This window comes from Dermacentor silvarum, chromosome 1 (genome assembly GCF_013339745.2).
Source record: "Dermacentor silvarum isolate Dsil-2018 chromosome 1, BIME_Dsil_1.4, whole genome shotgun sequence".
Classification (NCBI taxonomy): domain Eukaryota; kingdom Metazoa; phylum Arthropoda; class Arachnida; order Ixodida; family Ixodidae; genus Dermacentor; species Dermacentor silvarum.
Window position 1 is genome coordinate 169,782,665 of NC_051154.1, and position 1,958 is coordinate 169,784,622.

The 1,958-nt window shown below is 48.8% G+C and overlaps 1 protein-coding gene across 1 annotated transcript; it reads right to left on the minus strand.

Annotated features, from left to right (window-relative positions):
- Positions 1 to 668: 668 nt before the first annotated feature.
- LOC119436384 (histone H2B type 1-K) lies at positions 669 to 1,669 on the minus strand. Its single transcript, XM_037703216.2, has one exon. It carries the CDS (start codon positions 1,597 to 1,599, stop codon positions 859 to 861), a length of 741 nt encoding a protein of 246 aa, XP_037559144.2. The 5' UTR covers positions 1,600 to 1,669; the 3' UTR covers positions 669 to 858.
- Positions 1,670 to 1,958: the final 289 nt, after the last annotated feature.

Here is a 1,958-nt window from a genome sequence, read left to right on the forward strand (position 1 = left end):
TGGTAGCGAGCTCACGTACTCGGACGAATCCATCGCCGCAGATGTCATGGTAGCTATGGCTCGAGGGAAATGTTTCGCCCACCAGCTATTCGCACTCGTCTCGCACTTCGCTTTGCGCACGGTCCATGACGTCACGCTGCTTGCGAAAGGGAGACGTCCATTAAGTTAACGGCGAGCGCAGGTAAGCGCCATAGCAAACGCGGCGGAAACCAGCAAGCATGCATTACTAACAAACAGACGAAACACGTACGACCAATATGTATAACTTTTATATGCACAACGCATGCCCCGCACTGACCCACGATGTTCCGCGCCGCGACTTCGAAGGGAAGAAAGCAACGAAGTTGCGCAATTTTTTTTTTTTTTTCGCTTATCAAATTACCAAACACGCATTTTATTTCGACATTTAAACGACTGCGGCCAGAGCCAGGAGCGGAATGGTCGTAAAAACGGAAACAAGAAGGCCGATTTACGTCAGGTGATCCGAGTTTCAGCCAGCTGCTGCTTCCTTATTCTTTCACAATAGCTTTGACGCCAATAGGACACACCCCGCGCGCTCTCGGTTCCGCTGCCTGCATCGAACGGCACATGCTTCCTCTAATAAATCACATGATCACCCGCAACCAGACAAAACATGCTTTAAAAACTCGTACTTGAACATTTCATACTACTCTTTTCTTTTATTATTGCGGGATAAACATACTCCAAGAAAACACAAAACACTTTTTTTTTTTTTTTTGCAAATGGAAACTAAAGCACGACAAAAATATATAGATGTACTGAGTGTCTTCCACGATGAGCACATGCCCGATGCGGTGGTTGGCAGTTTGTCCGGAAGTCACACGTGTCGCGAAACTGCTAAGCCACCGGCTGCAGCTGAGTTGACGCCGACGGGCACCCCGGTTGCGAGGACGTGTACTTGCTGACTGCTTTAGTTCCCTCGGAGACGGCATGGCGGGCCAGCTCACCGGGTAGCAGCAGCCGCGTCACGGTCTGGATCTCGCGCGCCGTGATAGTGCTACGTCGGGAACAGATGGAAAGCTTCGAGGCCTCTTCGCCGATACGATCCAAGATGTCGCCGACGAAACTGTTCATGATGGCCATTGCCTTGCCAGAGATTCCAGTGTCTGGATGAACTTGCTTCAGCACCTTGAAGATGTAAAGACTGTAGCTCTCACGGCGCCGGCGCCGGCGCTTCTTGGCGGCACCGTCGATGGAACTCGATGCAGCTCGTTTAGGTGCCGCCTTGCCGCTCTTCGTCCGCAGTGTCTGTTGCTGCTTGGCTGAAGCCGCCATCTCCGTCGCTACCTTGGATGACATAGCTGCCGCCGCCGATAGATCGAAAACGTAGTAGCTCCAGTGACCGAAGAACGCCAAAATGTCAGCCGTCGCTGGCTGCGCTCCTTTTATCGCGATTGTTGTGTGCCACATATATATATATACTCTCGCGGGCGGCCGCGCGCTATCTTGATCGCTTCGTGCTCCATGGCCACGTGACAAGCAGTGCTGTTGCTGCGAGGGGGTTGTTAGGGAGGGGTATAGGGGCGGGGACGCATAATATTGGAGCAAAAGTGCTATAAATTCAATCCTGGTGATCATATAGACATAAAATACGAGAACTTTTGTAGTGGAGCATGTTACGTCGCCTAGGGAGCCAACTGCTTATTTGCTCCTAATGCTCCATTTGTGCTTTTAATAAACAACGCTTCGTAACGTAGATTGTACTGACAAGCTTGTTAACGTTGTGAATATACTAAGATGTAAAGATTGTTTTATATTAATGGTGGAAATAGTTCATTATTCTAAAACTATTACAAAAGTATTTGATTTCATTCACTTCTGGCACTATTCTGTTCGTATTCGATTCGGTCTCGAAAGTTACTATTCGCAAAGTCCTAAAAATGAATGTTTGTACTCAGTGTTTTGCGGGCCCCATTAAAAGTATAGTTTTAAAGCGC